Source organism: Physeter macrocephalus, chromosome 14 (assembly GCF_002837175.3).
Source record: "Physeter macrocephalus isolate SW-GA chromosome 14, ASM283717v5, whole genome shotgun sequence".
NCBI lineage: Eukaryota > Metazoa > Chordata > Mammalia > Artiodactyla > Physeteridae > Physeter > Physeter macrocephalus.
Genome location: NC_041227.1, coordinates 130,985,121 through 131,006,018, shown reverse-complemented (window position 1 = coordinate 131,006,018; position 20,898 = coordinate 130,985,121). Strand labels below are relative to the sequence as shown.

Sequence of the window (20,898 nt, the reverse complement as noted above, 5' to 3'; positions counted from 1 at the left end):
ATTATGCGATGAAGGCAATTGGAAAATAAGAAACAAGAATCCAAGAAAGAACGATCTAGAGGAGACTTCACCACATAGATAAAAGGAGCAAATGAAGTCTCTAATATGGCACTTTGATTCATGGAAAACATGGTATGCACAGAAAGTCTTAGAAAATGAAAAGAAGATGAAAGCAAACACTCTGCTTGAACCATCCCGGGCTCCTTGCTGTGCCTGAGAATGCCAAACGCACAGCAGTACTAGAACTTCTTTTGTGTTCAAATGCTCTCCCTCCAGACAGATCCATGGCTCACTCCTTCCCTCCATCCTGATCTCTTTTCAAAAGTTAACTCATCACAGAGGTCTTTCCTGGCCACCACAATTTAAAAAAATCTCCATTCTGGTCTAAGCCACCATCATCCCACTAGTATGTTTCACCGCATTCTCTGCAATCCGTTCTCTGGGCTAAATCCAGAGCACTCCCTTAGGCTTGGAAATCTAATCATGTCTCTGCCCTGATTAAAGTACCTTGATGGCTCTCCATTGCCTTAGGTTTTCAAGACGGCACAGGGTCTAGCCGTCGAGTAACTTCGGCCTCCTTCTCCCATCCCATTCCTTTTTGTGTGCTCTGTCCAGCTATACAGGACTGCTGCTCTCCCATACCAACTAACAGATGCTCTCTCCCACCCCTGGGCCCCCGCAGCCCCCTCTTCTATCTGGAATGCAATGTCCTCCACACCCCACACATGCCATTTCCTCTGGTGTTCCTGTAACCATCACTTCTCCAGGCAGAACTTCTCTAGTCGCACAGTTTCTTAGGAACCCCTGGTCTAAGTCCCCCAAGCACCTTTTCTTGCACTGGTCATTAATTGTTCACTGGCTGCCTTTCCTGCTAACCTGGACTCTCACCCGAGTCTGGGACCTATCAGTTTTGGTCACCTCTGCATCCTTTCCAACATGCACTTGGGAATTCACTATGTAACTGTTGGATGACTCAATGGTTTTTTGAGAGCCCTCCTAGAGGGGGAAGATATGACTGACTTTGGAATAAGCTCAGCAATAAAATGTGTTTTGTGTATTTTCCCTTGTGCCATCAAAAGTATCTTTGTTGCCCATCCCATCCTACTCCATGTGTTAAAAACATGAAAAATGCCATAGTGATATTTTATATGGAAAGTCACCTGTGAAAAGATCTTCCTTCAAAATTGGAATATAATATCCCTGATAAAATTTTAACTTATAAGAAAAAGTGTCATTAAAGATGACTCCCACGGTGTATGGGAAATTGTCTAGAAGTATTTTATCCATGTATTTTTGATCCGGTGCCCCAATGACTCTTCTTCCTGTGAATTGCATGGTGAAAAATCGACACAGAGGATTGTTAGAGTTTCAACAAAATAGACTGTGATATCCAACTTTGTCATCACATATTTTCCATTGGAATTAACTAAAATCATTTTCCCTTTAAATTAAACTTATCCCAAAAGGCAAAAAGGGAAATTTTTTGTTGTTTTCAATTCTAGAATCAGGAGACATGCATGAGAATTAAATGTTTTCTTTTAATAATGACAGGTATCAGAGCAAGTTTTAGGTATATAAAACTATTGGCCGAGGTAGTACGCATAAGGGAATTGGGATACAGAAATAGAGGTAACCGTAGCAGTTATTATGTGGTCAGAGGACTTCAGATTTTAGATTTACTAAAGCAAAGGCACTTCATATGGTCTTTGCCTTATACAGGAACCAAGACCCCAAAGTGACTCTATTTGTAACAGCCAGCAATTTTACCTGTTAGAAATCGAGGATTAAAGAGTAGCTAACCAGACTGCACCCAACTTGCCCATGAGTGAAAGGCACATTCTGCTTCTATCAGTTATACAGAAACCTCATTTAGAATGAAGACCTTTAAAGATGCTTACAAATTATACCATATGCAGACAGAATACCTTTAGATTATCCATCCTTAATTTTCATAGTTCTGAAATTAGTGTATAATAACCATGACCTAATTTCTTTTATTTATTTGTTTTTTCCTCAATTATAAATCTTAATCATTATATTTCCATGTTAAAACACCCACACTGCCCAATAGCTTATTCCTCCTAGGTATTATTCTGAACATCTGAAATTACAAATCTATCGTTTTATTTAAATTCCAGTAGAAATGTAGGCCTACCTAAAGTGGACCCTCATCAAGCTGAAAGGGTTTAAAGGGCTAATTGCTATGAGAGAAGGAAAAAACTGACCAAATTTGTGTGCTATATTGATACCTAGATCATTAGCATAATGGATAACTGTGACTTCAAATTAAAAAGGCACACACTTTTTCAGAAAGGTCTAAAATAAAATCAGTAATACTTCTTTGCCGTCAGCATACCTACCTTTCAAAAAGGGAGCACATGCCGTCTTATTCATTATCTGCTGGGTTATGTTGGAGATCGGTGTGTACACAACATCCATAGACGAGCTATTAAATTTATCTACCCTTCCCAGATCCTGAGGAGGCATTTCAGGAAAATGCACATTTTCTTTTAAATATGAAAATATGCCCATATAAAATCCTAAAAGTATTGGGAACCCCCATTCCTATATAAAAAAAATAACAAAAAAAGAGAACACGTTGAGATTGTATTCCCTTAAGGAGCTCAGTCAACACCAGAGGACAACTGAAGACAAATTCCAATTTCACCACATAGTTGGCTTCTCTTTGCTCTCACTCTTCAGAGCAAAGGGAACCCAACGAAAGATCTGTATCGAGATAGTTGTCACATATATCATTCTCCAATACTAGAACAAAACTTTTGCATTAAGCCATGAACTACTGCAGAAGCCAGCCTAACAGGATGACTAACAGGACTGCAACCCTTCTGGGCATGGCGGGTGAGTCTAGGCTCTCTAAGACACAGAGTATCCCAGGTAGAGCTCATGATGGAAAGAGAAACATTTTTGTCAACTGTCATATCCTTGTATTGGAAGTCAAAGAGAATGAGAAGGGACAAAGTGGAAGAGACTGTCTAGTGGTCCATCAGTATTAGGCACCTCCCCCTGCTTGGCGCAACGCTGGGCCACATCCCCAGCCTCCGGCGATGAAGTGGGACCGAATGCTTGAGTTCTCGCCAGTGGAAAGTGGGCCGAGATGATCTGCACTGTTTCCAGGCCTGGCTCTTGGAACCCTGCACAACCTTCCCTATTCTCTCTGTCTCAGTCCTTCCGCTTCCTGATCTGACTGGCCGCAGAGGATCCAGTGAATGTCTCCAAAGTCTAGGGCGCCGGCAGACGCGCATGACGAAGGAGCCTGGGTCTCCGAGGGACTGTGTGAAGATTCCTCAACCTACCCGACCCTCGTCGCTTTCACTGCCACCCTTATTTAGGCTGTGAAAAGAGTGAAAAATAAACCTTTGCTGTGTTAAGCATTGAAATTTGGGGCTTTAATGCACGCTGACAATCAGTGGTGTTACTTGGTCATAATTCTTGGAAATACTCTCTGTGTAGAAAATTCATGGCCTTGAAAATAGGTCCACCCACTTGACAATAAATTCCTCTATTTCTGCTAGACACTATTTTTAATATTTCTTGACTCTAAATTTATTATCCATGACAGCAGCTTTAATAGTTGCTATAACTTACCATACAATTAGACTTTCAGTTATTCTCCTTTTGAAAACAACATGAGTAATAGTTGGTCTTTCTAGTTCTACATTATTTTTCAGAGACTGCTGTGAGTCTCTCAGTTCGACAAGTATAACTACAGACAAATTCAAAGTCAATAGATGCAGTCTGCACAGATATAGAGAACAAACTGGTGGTTTCCAGTGGGGAGAGGGAAAGGGGGAGGGACAATATAGGGGTAGGAGAAAAAAAGGGTTATTATAGGATTATATGAAATCATGTGTGGGAAACTTTTGAAAATTGTAAAGCACTACAGAATTTAAAGAGTCTTTCATTCAATAAAGAAAATGCACATCCTTACAGCTCCTTAAAAAAACATAAAATAAAACAGATGCAGTCTGTTACTTACAATATAGAATAAGAGAATCATGAGGCAATGAAATAAAAGCACAATGCTAACTTTGGAAAGAGGTAAATGGTCAAACATACCAATAAGCTCTGTCTTTTCACCCTCCATTTCTTAAGAAGATTCTTGCACAGAAGTGCTTGAGTTTGCTGGTACACACTTTTTTGTTTCATGTGCGTTTAGCCTGTTCATTAAACAAAGAGAAAGTAAACATGGTGGAGTATCAACTAGAAAAATAAGTGTAATAAGAAAAACCTTGATCATACTTTGGGGGAAAATATTTCCTACCTTTAAGAACTGCAAAAAAAAAAGGATTTAAAATATTATTTCAATAATCATGACTGTAAAATTTGACATCAATATGCTCACTGTAAACTATTTGGGAGAAGAGTAATGACAGGGAAGTAGAGTGAACTATTCTCACAATTTTACAACAATTACAATGGAAAAGATACTTTGATTCAGAACCTGTAAGATACTTCCCATTTTTGACATTTTATACCAGAAATTCAACTATATAAACAGAGCAGTTGAATTGTATCTCATCTGAATAATAATAATTTTGTGTTCTTTACATCTGAATAGACATCCCAGAGCTAATCAAATTAACATAAAAATTCTGATTATTTAAACTCATCTAAATAATTAATTATGTCCATTAGAAATAATCCCAAGGAAGTACTTTCTTTTGGGATTTACCTTCCAGATTGAATTGAACAACTTTTATCAAGAGTTAGGCCATCAGATAACAATCCAGACTCAAAGGACTTGAAACTTGATTCTGATACACAGGAAGAATAAAACAATTTATGTCAATTTTCTGAATTCAGAAGTCCCTGAATAATGGAGGAAACAAACTACAAAGTAAGGAAAGAAAGAGAGAAAGAAAGAGAGAGAGAAAGAAAGAGAGAGAGAAAGAAAGGGAGAGAGAAAGAGAGAGAGAGAGAAAGAGAGAAAGAAAGAAAGAAGGAAAGAAAGGAAGGAAGGAAGGAAGATCACACAGGAAAGTAATTTTGCCCAAATGTTTGCAAATGAACAGAGAAAATTTTTTTCAGTTTTTATAATCTCAAAATTAAATTCTTTTAGATTTGCATATCAAAATATTCAGACAATTCTCCCTGAGCTAGTACAGAAGCAAATTTTACTATTTTCTTATATTCTACTGTTGTATCTACACAATAAAAGTTGGTTAGGAAAAAATAGAAACATTTTGTCTTCAGGTCTTCAATACAAAACACATAAGTATTTGGAAACATCTGAAAAACAGATTGATTTTAGCAGTGTTAACCCGTATGTTTGGCATACAGCACAACAAAACAGAGCTTTACTTACTGTCAGGATAATGAGGAAAAAAAGCACGCTGGAAACACTGTCAAGGCACACTTCTTTTTGTCTAAGGCAACAATTAAAATTTCTTTATTGCCACTTCTTCATATATTCTTTAAATGAATGCTTACTCCCAACAGTTCTCACCCAGGCTAGTTTCTGAGAAGGGGCGGAGCCACAGCAATCTGCACATGATGAACTTGTTTTGTTTTCTGTCTTTTTTTCCCTAAGCCAATTATTCTGCAGGGAAATGACTGTTCCGGGGTTGGTTAGGAATAAAACAAACCCTGTGTTTGTTCACTTGGCCTTTCAACTCCAGGGATCAGGGGGGAAATAGTAAACAAGGAAAATGGAATTAGCTCTTCAGACATGATGAGACTAAGATGGGGTGAAGGGCAATAAATGAGTAACTAACCAAACAAAGTAGTTAAATTTGTATGAGAAATCTTCAGCTGTTTTTTTTTTTCACTACTAATGCCTAAACACAACTGCCATTGACATATCTGACTAACTTAGGCAGGCCCCAGAATGCAATGGAGCTGAGTTTTTTGTTTTGTTTTGTTTTTGTCTAAAAAAGTTAAGCAATCCATAGCCTGCCTCGGAGAAACACCTACATTGGACAAGTGAAGAATTACGAACAAATTCCATTCTCCTGCTCCGTTCATCATGGATGTAGGATTTCATAAGGCATCTGAACAAAATAAAAGTAAGCAGATCGCTAAGGACTAAAAAAAAAATAAGAAAAGATTCCGGTCAATTTTTAAACGTGAAGACTAGGAAAAAACTGAAATGTATTTCAATTCCCACTGCACCGTCTATCTCTGTAAAGAGTTACAAACTTCTTGACCTGCCAAAGTAAATCGCAAAACAAGAAATCAAAGTCCATGAATTGGGAAATCTCAAATATTTGACATGGCGCCCAGTCCACAGATGTTAATAATCATAAAGCTGAGAGATGTTCTGGAGAAAAGAGGTATAATTTTAAAACAAACATTTCAAGTCATGGTATTTTGTATAGACATTTCTCTCCTTGGTAATTAGTTCTGTTTTTAAAAATAGTTAACAGTGAAATAGTACATGTCTTTTACATTAAAAATTGGCAAAAACAAAGTAAAAAGATGCTCTAAATGCCTCTTGGAAAGGGGATGGGATGGACAGTCATAAACACTGTTAAAATTTTATATCAATAAAAGGTCAATGGCCCAAACAAAGATTCTAAGTTTCTTTTAAATCACCTGAAATATAGTTCAGGTTTTCATTAACTTTGTTGTTACACTTGTTTTAGACCCTATAGACTCTATTTTAGGAATCATTTTCACTTTGCCTTTCTTACAATTGCATTAAGATTCACAACTACAATATCAATAATTAAATATATTTTACTAGTTTCACTTCTGGTAATTGTTTCTTGTGTATTCTTTCTATTCCTCTTTCTTGACCCCTTTACTCTGATTTATTTTTATTTGGGGGGCTATTTTCCTTACTTAAACCCAAGGATTCCCCCACAAATATGACCAAATATGATAAGGAAATGCCCTCCCTCCAGCTAGAAACACACTGAAATTGTGAGTAAAATACATCTAACACAGATGTTCAGATGTATAACCAACTTTAAAAAGGAAGAAGAAAAAATAAAGGAAAAAACGGAAGAATCAATGGAAGAAAACAGAGAGAAATGAAGGAACATTGCCAGAGGCTAAAACTGAAAAGAGAAATTAAAGCCAGAACTATGAATGCTATGTCAGAAACACAATAGTCCAAAGAGGTATTTCAATACCCCATGACCAGGACTCGGTCCTTGACAGGTTGTAAAGCTGGGCTTCATATCTCTGCATGAATCCAGAAGCTTCCCAGGACTGTTCAGTGCTAGAAAGAGAAACTAGAAAAACCTCACCTACTACCCAAAGGAAAAGTAAGGATATGTATTCTTTGTCCAATCTCTGGGTTAAAAAAAACAAGTTTCCTCCACAGAAAATGAGAATCCTGAGTATATGTCGCACATGTCAGGTACAGGAAAGAAATCTGAACCTACTGTCCCTGCACAGCAATGTGTCTGAGAACAATATCATAGCAGTTAGTGTTACATACTCTGGAGCCAAGCTCGGGTTTGAATTCTGGCTCTGCCATAGCTGTGTGACCTTGCATAATCTATTTAACAACCCCCCCTCAGGTTTTCTCATCCATAAAAATGGAGATAACACTGTGTGTGTGTGTGTGTGTGTGTGTGTGTGTGTGTGTATATATACAGTTAATAATATATATAGTTAATAATGTATATAGGTAGTAATATAGTTAATAATATATATAGTTCATACTACATATAGTTCATATTATATATATAGTTCATATTACATACAAATATATATATATAGTTTGGGGGGGGGATTAAATTCATTAGTATAAGTAAAGATTATAGAACAAGGCCTGATCCAACAATTCCACTCCTTGGGTATAGGTTTGAAGAAAACAAAAACACTAATTCGAAAAGATACATGCACCCCAGTGTTCATAGCAGCATTATTTACAATAGCCAAGACATGGAAGCAATCTAAGTGTCCATCAGCAGATAAATGGATATTGAAGATGTGGTATATATATTCAATGGAATATTACTCAGCCATAAAAATGAATGAAATTTTGCCATCTGCAACAACATGGATGGACCTGAAGGATATTATGCTTTGTGAAATAAGTCAAACAGAGAAAGACAAATACTGTATGTTATCACTTGTATGTAGAATCTAAAAAATAAAACAAATTTTAAAAAAAGAAGAATCCCTGGAAAATCATAAAAGCTCAAAAAATGTTACTTGTTATTGCTGATATTCTTTCTCTTCCTCCTCCTCCTATTATCCTGGAGCCTCACAGAGAAGACATGAATAATTCTATAGAAATATGTCCAGAATTCAGGGCACAAAGCAAGAGAGGTAAAAGTAAATATTCCTCCTGGAAGCTAAACTCACCATCAAAATCCACCATGAAAGAGAATCAGCAGACCAAAAAAAAAAAAAAAAAAAAAATAGGACTATTAGCAATCTCAAGTACTGAAGATAATAAAAATTATTATAGAGACTATAAAATATATAACTAAAAGGCTAAAGAAGTAATATAGGTTAGTTAAAATAGGAGACAACGAAAAGACTAATAGGAAAATAACCCATTATAATTTAAAGACACAGTGATTAATCAGTTAAGATTAAAAACTTACGGATATGTTTTATAGCAGATTAGAAACAGCTAAACAGAAAATTAATAAACCAGAAATACCTCTGAAGAAATCATATGAAATTTAGTGCAAAGACAGGACGAGATGGAAAAATATTGAAGAGAGATTAAAAGACATGAAAGACAGAATGAGGGTGTCCAGCACATCTAATAGGCATTTTATAATAAGGAAAATAAAGGGAATAAATAAGAGGAATTGTTCAAAGATAAAATGTATGAGATTTTTGAGGAATTGAAGACATGAGTCCTCAGATTAGAAAATCAATGTATCCTGTGCAGAGTTAAAAACAAACAAAAATCCAAAAACTATGTTGCAGTAAGCTTTCAAAACATGGGATAGAAAGAAAGAGGAGAAGGGGAAATATTAAAAAATAATAAAATAGAAAAAGACAGATTATCAACCCAGGATCAACAGCCAAAAGATGTCATAAAACAATAGAATAATACCCCCAAAGAGCTGAGAGAAAATGAACTGTTAACCTCAAATTCTATACCCAGCTAAATGTGTATGAAATAAGATATCTTTATAGCTCATTTATCCTGTGCAGCAGGCTGAAAGAATACTAAAGGAGATACTGTAGTTTAAAATAAAATCATAGTTTTTAAAAAAGAAATTGAACTCAGAAAAAGCTGAGTGTCAGAGGGTTTGACAGATAAGTTGCCAAAACTAGGTATTCATTTACTGTAAACAATTTTGTGAAAGAGGAAGCAGAACTTCCTGTCATCCTACACGTTTCTTCAGTCTCTGCCGATGAATCACAGAGATTTCTATGATTTTGTAGAGCTTCAATTGCTAGTTGAGAACACAGATGGACTTGGCATGGGAATGGATAATATTAGGGTTTTCACATGTGTATTATGCCACTGTTTTCCTCAGCGTTTGTTGTAAGGGGCTCAAAGTTATCTGGATTACTGTCTTCATCTATTTGTCACTAGAAATCTCCCATTTCACCTAAAAAGCAGCCCTTGTGAGCCCTTGTGGGAGGGCAGGCATTTGACAGAGAGTATTCTTGAGTGGGGTGTGGGGATGGTGGTAGAATTAGGAGCACAGGTGTGGATTTTGGCCTTATAGAGAAGAATGTTATTCATTCACACTAACGGGAATGAAATTCACATTAATGGGAAGAAAGTCAGAGTCTATGGGTCCAATGAAACCTGGTTGGTTGCTGAGGTTGTGAAAGCTTATGAAGACATTCTCTTTTAATTGCTTCAATTTCACAGTCAAGTGGAAAGCAATGTCTTCTCCTGAGAGTGAAAGAAAAGAATGAGGTGTTCAAGTGTGAGAAGCAATATACTTGACTGTCATTTAATTAGTTATCCAATCCAGTGAGAGTGAATATATTAGGGGGACATAGTGGAGTTGGCAGGCAGAAAACTATGGCTCCACTTGAAGCCAGTGTTCACTCATGTAAAGTGAGACTTTCCGTTCATTTTGTTCATGTGTGTCTTCTACCAGTGTTGATCTCCCTAATACAGGTTTAACGAAAGTTGGGGTCTTCCCAGGCAATTACAATGAAGGGTGAGAGGATCAAGCATTGAATGTACACATGATGGAGGGGCTCCTGGCTGAGGACCCCTAAGTGGAGATGGTAGAGAACCTCTTTTTTCTTGCCAACTTGATTTGGTCCACTGGCTCCTAGATTACGCTTTCAATTCCATGGTAGAGTGTGTCTGGAAAGATGGTGAACTTTGGGTGGTTTGGCTGTCCAAGGTTATATGCAAGCTTTAATGAGGTAAAACAAAATATGTGGTCATGATTCACCTTCTAAATAATGAAACTTTCAAGTAAACTAGAACCTAGCAGTTTAGCAGCATATCAGAGCTAGCCACAAGTTTCCCGGAATTTTAGCTGCAGCAGGAACTTTAGCTGTCTATTTCTTCACCTTTTGCATGTTTTTCTCTTACAAGCTTCTATATTTTGCTTATCTGCTTTATGAAGAACATATACGACATCCATCTGTGGCCAGAATGACCAGCATTAGATATCAGGATTATACCAGCATTGCCCTAGGACAAAATGTCAGCACCAGGGGTTTGTAGATGTCTCTGTAGAGCTGCCCCAGTGGCCAGCACGTCAGTGCTCACTCAGACCTCTGGGACAGAGCACGAACGAGCTCGTCTGGGTTTGGCACTGCTCTGGCTCCAATCTGTTGTTATCCTTAATTTGGAGGCACATGATATAGGTGCAGCTGTTAGAGGCCCACCCCGTGAGTCTGCCAAAAAGAGATAAAGCTGTCCCCAGAAAAGGGGAAACTGTTTGAACTTGGCAAGCACTTCCAAATGTGACTCATACAGAATTCTAAATAGTAGTACTTTTTAAGAATTTCCTGTTTCTGGAGTTAACTGTTACTTTTTTAGAGCACCTTGCTGATTATTCTACTAAGGTTCAGTCTTTCTATAGTTGAATTCTCCTCATCTGGGCGATAATTTTTTCCATTAATGGCCCGTATTACAGAGGTCTAGATTGCCCAGCATGATGGTCAGTTGTTGTGGACACTCTTGGCAACTGATTAGGTCAATGTCACTTTTCTTTTTTCTTTCTTTTTCCTTTTTTTTGCAGCGTTCGTAATGTACTACGTGGTCATCACCATGATGCTGTTATCTGGTGAGACACTTTTTTTCTCTGCTACAGGGATAAGCCCTGCCAAGCCAATGATGTAACATACATAGACCGTAGACAGACCAGTCTCCCCAGGCGCAGAAGAGAAACCTAGTACTTTCATTACAATGCTTTATAGGTTGAAGTTTACAGTCTGGTTTATACTGAACGCATTTCAGGTAAGTTCTTCCCTAATGACGTAGGGAAAAGCAGAATAATCAGATGCATAAGCTGCTTCCAGATCCAACTTCTAGGGCTGGCCTGCGGACTGAAGTGTCATTGATGGAAGTCAGACACTAATGACGTTTAATTCCAAAGTGCCTGGGTATCCTTGACCTTAACTTTTTGATCTTTGTCTTCCAGTACTACCACGGTACTCATCTTATTGAAGTCTGCGGCATTGCCCACTAAGCACAAAAACTAGACATGAACATTGTTAGCTGCATTATGTGCCTAGCACAGAGGCTCATAGGGTAAGTGGTTAAATATATGGTGAAACGAAATAAGTTTTAAAATATATCTGCTTCATCAGAAAGTATTTTATTTTTATAAGAAACAGGAAAAAAATCTTAAAAATTGTATTAAAAAGGAAATTATAGGAACAGCCTCTAAACTCTATTGCTGATCAGTTCAAAAGCTCACAAGGGCTTTAGGTTGTAACATAATAGGTAAGTCCTCTCTGCCCCCTTCCGATCTCTAATAGCCTCTTTCAGTGTCATAAAATATTCACTATCAGATAAAACCTCTTGTCAATTTTCAAAGCTGTGAAGTCCTGTATAGCTTCCACTATAAAATAATGACCTTTGGTATCCTTTCTTTATCAGTAAATCTGTGATAGAGATTTCTGGCCACAGAACTCATAGACTTTGTTGGTTGACGTAGGCTCTTATATTTACTAACCACTGTCTTGTTGATTTCTTTACTAACAGCATTAATTTGATAATAGGATAAGCGAGATTTCATACATGCAGGAATACCACTGCAGAAGTTATAAATGGTGTTAACATAGTATTCACAGTACTCCTTTGTTCTTTGGGGAACTTCTTTGTGAGTGTAGATTCTTTGATTTTGGTTCTTCTGTGTCAAGATCATGTCCCTAATAAAGCTTTACGTTACTCTTACTTGAGGCAAACAGGGAGGACTCTTTTCTTTCAGATGTTCCACATCTTTATAATCTTCTTCAAGAGATTCATAGTGGTCCTTGAGGGAATTGTTAGTTTTTTATACTTAACTTCCAATTCTAATTTATTTAGAAGTTCATTTGCTACAATGATGTCATCTCCATATTATTTCATATAGTCTTTAAGGTAGGTTCTTGGCCACAGTTTCTTAATGACAGTTTTTAAAAAAAAATATTGCCAATCTTGTCATTAATATGGGAGCATAATTGTTTCAGATCTGAGGTCATCCTTTACGCCTCTCAGAAAGTCTAGTAGCAAAAGCCAATGTTATTTTTTAAAAACACATTTTTCCTTTCTTCCTTTTTTCGGAGGTTGGTAAGCTAACCCCTCTCTTTGCCTTCTCCTCTCCCCCCGCCTTCTCTCTCTAAAATGCGTGAATACACGGTTCCTCAAAACCGAATTAAATTGCACTTCGCTTGAATTGCAACCACAGCCTGGGGAGGCTTTAGCTGAGTATCCAAAGTCCTTCCTAGTATTTTTTTTTCTCTCCATGTGATCCTCAAGCTGGCTCCGAGGAGGGAAATATACAACAATATGGTGGTCCCTGGTAGAACGAACATTTTCTTCCCCAGACTAACCTCTGCCATCTCTTCAGTGCTAGATGAGACTTTCCTTTAGCTTCATCGTGCTTCCAGGACTCCCCCCACTGAGGAGGGAGAACAGAATAGGGGCTTTCAAACTCTGCTTCACTTTTTACGGATCACCTTGCTCATCCATTGGAGAAGTGTATGTGTGCTGACTCCTGGTATCTTCCTTTTAGTTCAGTAAATGATGTTTGGGGTGCTAACAAAATTATTTGGGGGTTATAATGAGAGTCTGGGACCTTTTGTAGTCCCATTATAGATGTATATTTCTGTCATCGTTTTTGTTTTTTTTTGTTTTTTTTTCATTTTAGTAAACAGAGTAAGGGTACTCTGGAAATGGGCACTTGACTTGTACTGATGTCCAACAGTCTCTAATTCCTTCCTTTCTTGGGAGATTCCTGCTTTAGAGGAGCTGACTTTCATGTGGAGTCAGGGACCTGGCTGCAGTGTACCGGGAAACTCCTTGGAGATTCCTGTGTTGAAAGCCTAGGCATGTACAGAACCTTTGACCCAGGCATTCTAGGAATGTACTCCAAGTGATTAGGTAGAGAATTGCCAAAGACCTACGTGCAACATTCTTAGTTGCAGTATTGTTTACAAAAGGGATGTTTAGAAAGAACCTATATATCTTTCGATCAATTTTCAACTAAAAAATTTTGGGTACATCCAAACACTGAAATAATACACAAGCATCACAAAAAATGACATAGATATATAATCAACTGGTAAGGTGTGATGTTCACAGCATGCTGTTAAATAAGACAATTACGAAACAGTAGATATGCTATTATCCTGCATGTATAGGATAGAAAAATGTATTAGCTAAGCAAGAGAATTTTCATACTTTAGACCGGTTTACTTTGTACGATTTTTTACAGCAGTCATGCATTACGTCCGATTTTAAATTATATTTTTAAAAATCAAAAGGATGATATTTGCCATTGTAACTATTTTTAAGTGTACAATTCAGTGACATTAATTACATCCCCAACATTGTGCAACCATCATCGCTATCTGGTTCCAAAACTTTTTCATTATCCAAAACAGGAAATCTGTGACTATTAAGCAATAACTCCCCATTCTCCCCTCCCCCAGCCCATTACAGCCTCTATTGTTCTTTCCACTTCCATGAATTTGCCTATTCTAGATATTTCATATAAGTGTCCCTATTCAGACAACACCTGTGTGTAGTCTATTTCAAGAAAATCATGTTATATGTATATTTACAACAATTTTTAAAAATCAAATAGATTTGAGACATTGAGAATTTCTGGGCAATAAATGCCCATTGATTTTATTTGTAACCATGAGTATTTTTAATCCAATCCAGAGCCATCCCGCTAGGTCTTCTGAGGCACTGGCTTCTGTATTCATTCCATCTGCATCGTGCACTGCTGTGCTTCAAACGCCCACATGTTGCAGGCATTCGGGCATCAGGAACTGCTTTTGGGCCCTGCTTCCAGCCCGGCATCTCACTGCTGCTTCTCACTCCTTTCAGGGTGGCTTCTGCATCAGTTGGTTCTCCTGCCACGTCGGGAACAAACCACATTTTGCAAAGATCTTGGTGTTTGCCTGAGCTCCTGTTCCTCCTAGGTGCTCCACAGATCACTTTTAGGCTGACTTTTTTCCCAGCTTTATTTTAAGTTTAAGGTATACAAAGTATTGATCTGATACACTCCTATATGGCAAAATGATTACTGTGTGTTAGCTGACAACTCCATCACGTCACGTAACCATTTGTTCTCTGTGGTGAGAAGATCTAGGATCTACTCTCCTAGCGACTTTCAAGTATATAATACAGTACTGTTAACTATGATCATTGTGCTGTCTATTAGATCCCCAGAACTATTCACCCTATAACTTGAAGTTTATACCCTTTGGCCAATATCTCCACATTTCTCCCACCCCCTGGAAACCACCACTCTACTCTGTTTCTATGAGTTCAGCTTTTCTCGACTCCAGATTTAAGTGAGATCATGCAGCTTTTGTCTGTCTCTCTCTGACTTATTTCACGTAGGATAATGCCCTCAAGGTCCACCTATGTTGTCACAAATGGCAGGATTTCCTGCTTTTTCGTCGTTGAAAAATATTCCTGTGTGAGTGAGTGTGTGTGCGCGCGCGTGCGCGCACGTGACCTTCTTTATCCATTCACTTGCCAAAGGACACTTAGGTGGTTTCCACATCTTGGATATTGTGAATAATGCTGCAATGAACACGGAAGGGCAGATATCTCTTCAATATCCTGTTTTCATTTCCTTTGGATATATACCCCCTAGTAGGGTTGCCGGATCATATGATTATTCTGTTTTTAAGTTTTTAAGGAACCTCCATACTGTTTTCCACAGTGGCTGCACCAATTTACACTCCCACCAGCAGTGCACAAGTGTTCTCTTCTCTCCACACCCTCGCCAAAACTTGTTACCTCTTGTCTTTCTGATGATATAGGCTGACTTTTTCAGTTGGCATTCCCGGACCACATGGATAGTATAAATTCTTGCCCTGCTGCTTAAGCACAGCTCAGACTTTTCTTTTTTACAGCCGGTGTCTGGAACAGCTTCTCCAGGCGGTAGGCACCGCCTCTCATATCCCCTGTCCCAGCCTGGGCAGCCTTCCGTAGAAGCTGGTTTCATGCAGCAATCACTGTTCTCAGTCCTCAACACCACACCACGGCTCCTCACGTGGGCACACAATTCCCAGCCTCACCCTTAGTGGTTGGTATCCAGGTACAACACAACACTGCGCCACTGCAACACAAGCTGAAGCTTTTTGCTCTCATGGTATTAAAGTGGCTTTGTCTTATTTTACCCGGAATTTCATGCATTTGCAATGGGAGGAAGGTCTGTGTGAAAGGATAAAACTCTATGTAGGATTTAAACTCCACATGGGTTTTATTGAATATGACAAGCATGGTGCTTCCCAGCTGCATAGCTGCTTCATGGGAACCTGCCCTCCTGACGGATGAGGCCAGGGTTGTTCTTAATGGAAGGCTGACCATCATTTATATCATGGGCCCAAGACCACAGCACGTTTAGCCTATATGTTGTTCGTTGTAAAAATCTCAGTTCAAATAGAGGAAAAGGCAGTCACAAACTTTGGCTCTCTGGGATTTGAACTGGGAAATGCAGAGGAAGATTAAAGATGCCCGCAGAGAGGCAAGGAGGGGGGAGGGACAAAGGAGGCCATGGGGTAAGTTAATACTCGAAGTAAACAAAAACTTTAAGTAAGCAGGAGGAGGAGGCTGAGAAAAGACGTACTGAGCAATGCGTACTGTAGCCAGTTAACTGCGAGAAGAAGTAAGCCTGCCACAAGCACAGCCTGGGTCGAGGACACCAGTGAGGTTTCACGATGTCTGGGTCATGGACATTCCTGGTGCATCTTGAATCTACAAGGACCTCCAAGCTGGCTCTTTCAGTCCTGTTCTTATTCTTTGATACACCTGGGATTACAACAAGCCCCTCCTTCCCTGAGTTAACATGTGTGAGTCTATTCCTTGCAACTGGAGACAGCCTGGGAGCCCAGAAAATACTACCAGGAATAGAGATTTGTGAAATATGAAACCACCAAGAATGTGGAGATTTTGTAACTAGTTAAGACATAATGGCTGAAAGCACTGACAATGTTCTACCTATTCCAAAACTGTGTCTTCTTGGTAGTCATACCATGACTTCTTTGCAGCCATGGGCAAAAGCTGCAAAGCGACAGTTTTAAGGGTGTAAGGAAAGAAACCGAGCAGAGTTAGTGCTTTTCATCTATAGCAGTAGGAAATTTACAAAGTTAAAGTCCAGGGTGCCCTACTCAAAGCAGCTAAAGAAATCTGTTAAAGACAGTACTTTTATCCGGCAGCCAATAGCTGCATCAGAAGAAATCACAAAACCTGCTGCACCTTTCTTGGCCATTTCCTGTTTGACAGGAATGAGAACATTTGTGGAAAGTGGAAGGTGTTACTTTTCACTGAGCTCCTCATTTTAACCAGTTATGAGAATCCACCACAAGTATGAAGCAAACCCTCCCCCTAGTGTCCTCCCACCCACCTCTGCCACATTAATTTGTGTTAACGTGGAGTTAATTGTAAATGCTAAATGTTTTATTTTCATTTCTGTTCATTGATGTTCTCGGTATATGACTTTGTCCCGTATTTCAAGGGCTACTAAGGACGATGTCTTTGCTCTTTGTATGTTCAAGGATATATTCTATCCATGAGAAAACATATAATGTATATGAAATAATATTTGGCTTGAAATATAAGTCAAATTTTTATGCACATTTTAAGCATTCTTACAGGTTAGGAGGACTTGTGTTTTTAAAGTGGAAGGTGTTGGGACTTCCCTGGTAGAGGAGTGGTTAAGAATCCGCCTGCCAATGCAGGGGACACGGGTTCCAGCCCTGGTCCGGGAAGATCCCACAGGCCGCGGAGCAACTAAGCCCGTGTGCCACAACTACTGAGCCTGTGCTCTAGAGCCTGAGAGCCACAACTACTGAAGCCCGTGTGCCTAGAGCCCACGCTCTGTAACAAGAGAAGCCACCGCAATGAGAAGCCGGCACCTCAACGAAGAGTAGCCCCTGCTCGCCGCAACTAGAGAAAAGCCCGCGCACAGCAGCAAAGACTCAACATAGCCAAAAATAAACAAATTAAAAAATGAATGATAAAATATTTTAAAAGACAAGTGGAAGGTGTTACTTTTCACCGAGCTCCTCTTTTTGACTGATTGTGATAATCCATCACAACTATGAAACAAACCCTCTCCCTGATACCTGTGGAAAGAGGCATTTGTAAGAATCAAGGTAAGGGGCCAAGTCTTACCTTTAAATCAATGCCAAGGTAGAGGTAAAGGAACTGACCACAGAGCAGATAACAGAGTTCAGCTGATGAGCAAAGTCAGAGTCAAGAACACGCCTGAGATGAAAAGTTCCTGGGGGGATTGAGAAGCTTAGGATGGACACTGGATTTTTCTATGGGTCAGAGAACAAAGTTAGCAAAATTTCATAGAGCAGCGAGCCAGTAGTTCATATCCGAGCTACTTACCCTAAGACTATAACAAAGAAGATACAGGAGAAGCTCATCACCGCTTTATTTATAAGAGATAAATGTGCATGTAACCAAACGTGAGGCAACAGTAAAAAGGTTAAGCAAAAACCACAGTAGTAGAGGAATTCCTCTCCATGGCAGAGGAATGCCATGGAGCCGTTACAGAACACAGAAAGGCTATGTTCATGAACTATTAAGTGAAAAAATATAAAAAATTACTGTGCTCACTGATGTCAACTTTGAAAAAGTACTTACAAAAAGCATGTTGAATATAGGTCAGCCAAAATATTTACTGTGGTATTTTACTACAGATTACTGTTATCTTTATCCATATAATTTCTATATATTCTGAAATCAGCAAATATTTATTTTTTCATCAGAATACATAATAATTATACCTAAAGGTTATACTGTGTAATTTCATCTATCAGCTTATAAGATCTTCTGACAGCCCATGTCACATTAGGTTGGTCTTTAAGCAAATCATGCTTTAAAAAGATGATATACTTAAAGTTTAGGTTTAAAAAAGCCTACAGTGTTTTATTTGTAAAATGTGCTCGGCGGTCAGTCTTACTGATAATAACGAAAAACTTGTCTAACATTATGCGATTTTTGAATGAATGTTAAGCACAAAATAGGCCTATATTAGTGATTAATATAATGCCTGGTTATGTTAATTTTGTCTGCTACCTTTTCCTATCTTTGCCTCTTCCCTCCATTCTAAAATTTAAAAAACCACTTAAAACCTTAATCACTATTGGATATTTAAACTACTGAATGTTTTGTTAATTGCAGTAATAATGAAAGATTATTCTAGAATTATGGAAACTAAGAATGTAGTAAGACCTAAAATCTAATATTAGGAGATTCAGGGTTTTAAGGCTCTTCCTGCAGGAGAAGTTTCCATCTAACTCTTGTATCAACTTCATCATCAAAATTTCCCAGCTCCTGCTCTTTGGAGAGTTCTAAGAATACCTAAGTAGGAGAAAATAAATAAGGAAACGAAAATGTCAAGGTGTTTCTGAAAGATGGCTGCACCCAGAGATTCACACAAAGTTTACCTGGATTGATGCTCTCTTTAAAAACTCACCTGTTCCAAGGTAGCCTGAGAGAGGCTGTATTCTTCCAGGTCAAAGGTCTGTTTCACTGCATTTAATGGGGCTGATATTAGTGGCTCACAAATTTTTCACCAAAAGAATTTTCAAAGTAGGCAACAAAAACAGCAACTTCAAATCCATGAGGTAATTAAGTAATTAAATTTTCGTGAAGGATAAATTAGAGTGCTGATACGGATAATCAAAAGATAGCCATGCATTCATGTATAAATTACCTGTAAACTTTCTCGTTAAGGAGTACCTTGTGTCCTATATTTCAGTAGTTAGCCTTTTGATTCTCTGCACATGTATGTTTTGGACTCCAGATCAATTGTTGGGTATTGCTTTAGTCTACATTTATAAAACCATGGCGTATACTCCATGCTGGTCCCCTTTTAATGAATCCCATGCTTCTTACATGTCAAGACCTCATAAGTATCTAGTGTGCACTCTAGTCAATGTCTCTGGAACTAGTTCAGAACCCCCTCATCAATCCTGACTTCTCATCTCTCTGTATTTTTCATGTAGTTCCAGCACTAACAGAAACAAATGGATCAATGGGGTAAAAAGGAGTATTGACAGACTGGGTCCATCCATGATCCACAGTCTTGCTCCTTGAGCCTCTGACTTTGACAAACATGGAGATGCCAGAAGCTCACCTTGGTGTTCTTTGGGCTATCACGCTGATAATTATGCTCCAACAGTATGCAATGGCAATGGAAGCAGGACAGAATATTCTGACTTATTTGCAGCTGGGTTTCCTCATTAGCAGAGGGAAAATCAGTTGGAGGAAAGCCAAGTCAAGGGGCACCAATACATTCCCTTCAAAATTTTTAAGACTATTCCAGTGGAAATTTTCCAAGGTTTGATGGATGATATAAGTTTTCTCCTTGAAGTTATCTAATATGTATTCCACGTTAAAATATGCACCATACGTGAAGTCTTAATATGTCTAAACTTATCTGCCTCTAATTTGGAAAAGGACTGAGATAGAGGGTGAACATCCTCCACAGGTAATTTATATGCCATCATGGAGGAATACTTGGGAGGAGGAGCGAGTGAGGGTTACTGTGCTTTAATGTTACAATATTGGAAAGAACCTGACAGCTAAAATAACCAAAGAATTTTTCAAAAAGTTTCCTTTAGGGACTTCCCCGGTGGTCCAGTGGCTAAGACTCCGTGTTCCCGATGCAGGGGGCCCAAGTTCGATCCCTGGTCAGGGAACTAGATCCCACATGCTGCAACTAAGAGTTCGCATGCTGCAACTGAAGATCCCGAATGTCACTACGAAGATCCTTCATGCTGCAACTAAGACCCAGCACAGCCAAATAAATAAGAAAGTTTCCTTTAAATAAAAAGGTAAATAGTTTAAATTTGATAAAGCATGAATCTGAGCCAAAATATTTGTCTTTAGTCATAAAAATTTGATTACAACAAAAATGTGGTTGTCCCAAATTTAATGTTCAAGATGAATTCTTAAAAATAGCTCTGATAATCTTTCTTACTCAGCCTGTGGTATCTTTCTTTTGTGTTATAGTTCTTACTCTCAAAAGCCAATCTTTCCGTGCTCCCTGGGACCTTTTTATCAAATTATTTTCTCTGCATTTAATTTTCAATCTCTTATACAAGAATTAAAACCTGTTGAACTCTCTCCTATTAAAAAAATTCTTGGGCTTCCCTGGTGGCGCAGCGGTTGAGAGTCCGCCTGCCGATGCAGGGGACGCGGGTTCGTGCCCCGGTCCGGGAAGATCCCACATGTCGCGGAGCGGCTGGGCCCGTGAGCCGTGGCCGCTGAGCCTGCGCGTCCGGAGCCTGTGCTCCGCAACGGGAGAGGCCACATCAGTGAGAGGCCCGCATACCGCAAAAAAA

The 20,898-nt window shown here is 38.8% G+C and overlaps 1 protein-coding gene and 1 pseudogene across 14 annotated transcripts in view; both read right to left on the bottom strand.

The window, feature by feature from the left end:
- Positions 1–20,898, bottom strand: part of ABCA6 (ATP binding cassette subfamily A member 6) — an 86,530-nt gene that overhangs the window by 57,188 nt on the left and 8,444 nt on the right. For 7 of the 14 annotated variants that reach the window (XM_055090437.1, XM_028499353.2, XM_055090429.1 and 4 more), the window contains 6 exons: positions 19,026–19,081; positions 17,711–18,910; positions 4,694–4,775; positions 4,078–4,178; positions 2,361–2,565; positions 1,161–1,322 (listed from right to left, as the gene is read on the bottom strand). In XM_055090437.1, the coding sequence (XP_054946412.1) occupies positions 1,161–1,322; positions 2,361–2,565; positions 4,078–4,167 (457 nt within the window). In that variant the 5' untranslated portion in view covers positions 4,168–4,178; positions 4,694–4,775; positions 17,711–18,910; positions 19,026–19,081. Of the gene's footprint in view, positions 1–1,160; positions 1,323–2,360; positions 2,566–4,077; positions 4,179–4,693; positions 4,776–5,326; positions 5,947–17,710; positions 18,911–19,025; positions 20,375–20,898 lie in introns of those variants that run through there. The other 7 variants (XM_055090430.1, XM_028499356.2, XM_055090431.1 and 4 more) reach the window with 7 other exon arrangements.
- On the bottom strand, positions 9,580–13,523 carry LOC114487707 (spindle and kinetochore-associated protein 1-like; annotated as a pseudogene).